At 54.5% G+C, this 1,183-nt stretch overlaps 1 protein-coding gene across 1 annotated transcript; it reads right to left on the minus strand.

Moving 5' to 3' along the window:
- Positions 1-652, minus strand: LOC106537262 (mucin-2; the record flags this gene model as incomplete). Its single annotated transcript, XM_014034649.1, is given in 1 exon segment — positions 1-652. A coding segment is annotated over 1 exon segment (652 nt), but the record flags the coding sequence as incomplete, so codon positions are not given.
- Between the last annotated feature and the right edge of the window lie 531 nt (positions 653-1,183).

A 1,183-nucleotide genomic window follows, 5' to 3' on the forward strand; every position in this document is an offset into this window, starting at 1 on the left:
GTCATCCATGGTGCTGGGGTGTCCCGGCGTTGTCCTGATGTTGTTCCTCTGGGTCCAGGTTTGGTAAGTGGGCTGCCCGTCAGCGTTGTCTGGATGGAGGAGCGAAGCAGGCGTCCTGTTGGTTCTTCTAGAGGGGGGGTGTTCAGAAAATACTCCTCCACTTCCTCCAATACTTTATCCATCTGTGTCAGCTCCTCTGCTGCTGACCGTCTGCGAGGTTGTGAGGGGGGTGTGGCAGGAGGAGGGGGTGATGGGGAGATGCAGATTACCTCCTGTCGTGCTGTTCTCTGTGGTTGGGGAGAGGGGGGCGTGGCCTGCTGCTGTCGTGAGGTACCTGGTGGGCTGTAGGACTTGTTCCACTGAGGAGTCTGGGTTAGGTCCTCAGGTTCTGCTTGGCCCAAAGCGTCAGGTGACCAGTCACTTCTCTGCGGTTCAGTCATTGTTGCCATGTTTATCAGCCTACGCGCTGGGGGGGTCTGAATGAGAGGGATGACAGGTGAGAGCTGGATCTGGTTTGGCTCACCTGCTGGACCGGTGCTCTGGTTCTGCTGTTCCCTCTGTTGTTGTTGATCAGGTCCCTCTGTCCGTTCAGCTGGTGGGGAGGGCCTGGTTGCAGGTGGATGTCGTGCAGGAGGAGGAGTGGGGGAGGAGGTGCAGGAGGAGGAGGAAGATGGTGATGTTGAAGAAGCAGAAAGAGAAGAGGGGGGTCGGTGGGTCTCAGCTTCTCTCTCTGAGCCCCCTGTTGTTGGTGGTCCCGGTGCAGGATCAGGCGAAGAGGGTGGTGGGGGGGTCTCTGGTCTCCTAGTTGTCTGTGACTCTGTAGGAGCTGCTGTTTCTGGACCAGATCTGAGAAGTCTCTCCGTCTCATTTAGAGTCTCTTGTGTGAGGCGCCTACCCAGATTTCTTTTAGCCCATTTAATGGCTATTTGGAGTGGCCCTCTCAGGTCAGAAAAAGAGTAGAGGGACAGGTCATTAAGTTCTCTACAGATATTTTGATCATAATGTTCCTGCAGGACTTGTACTGTCGTGTGGGCCCAGTTCTGAGCATTCGGTTCAATCAGAGATATGGTGTTCTGGGTTGGGTTAGCAGGTTTTATCACTGAGGTTAGGTGGGCCTGGATCCTCTGGACTGCTGGGGGATAAGTATTTTTGGCCAAATTCACAGTGATGAACAGCTTTTATA

The sequence above is a fragment of the Austrofundulus limnaeus genome, unplaced genomic scaffold (assembly GCF_001266775.1).
Source record: "Austrofundulus limnaeus strain Quisiro unplaced genomic scaffold, Austrofundulus_limnaeus-1.0 Scaffold2215, whole genome shotgun sequence".
Lineage (NCBI taxonomy): Eukaryota > Metazoa > Chordata > Actinopteri > Cyprinodontiformes > Rivulidae > Austrofundulus > Austrofundulus limnaeus.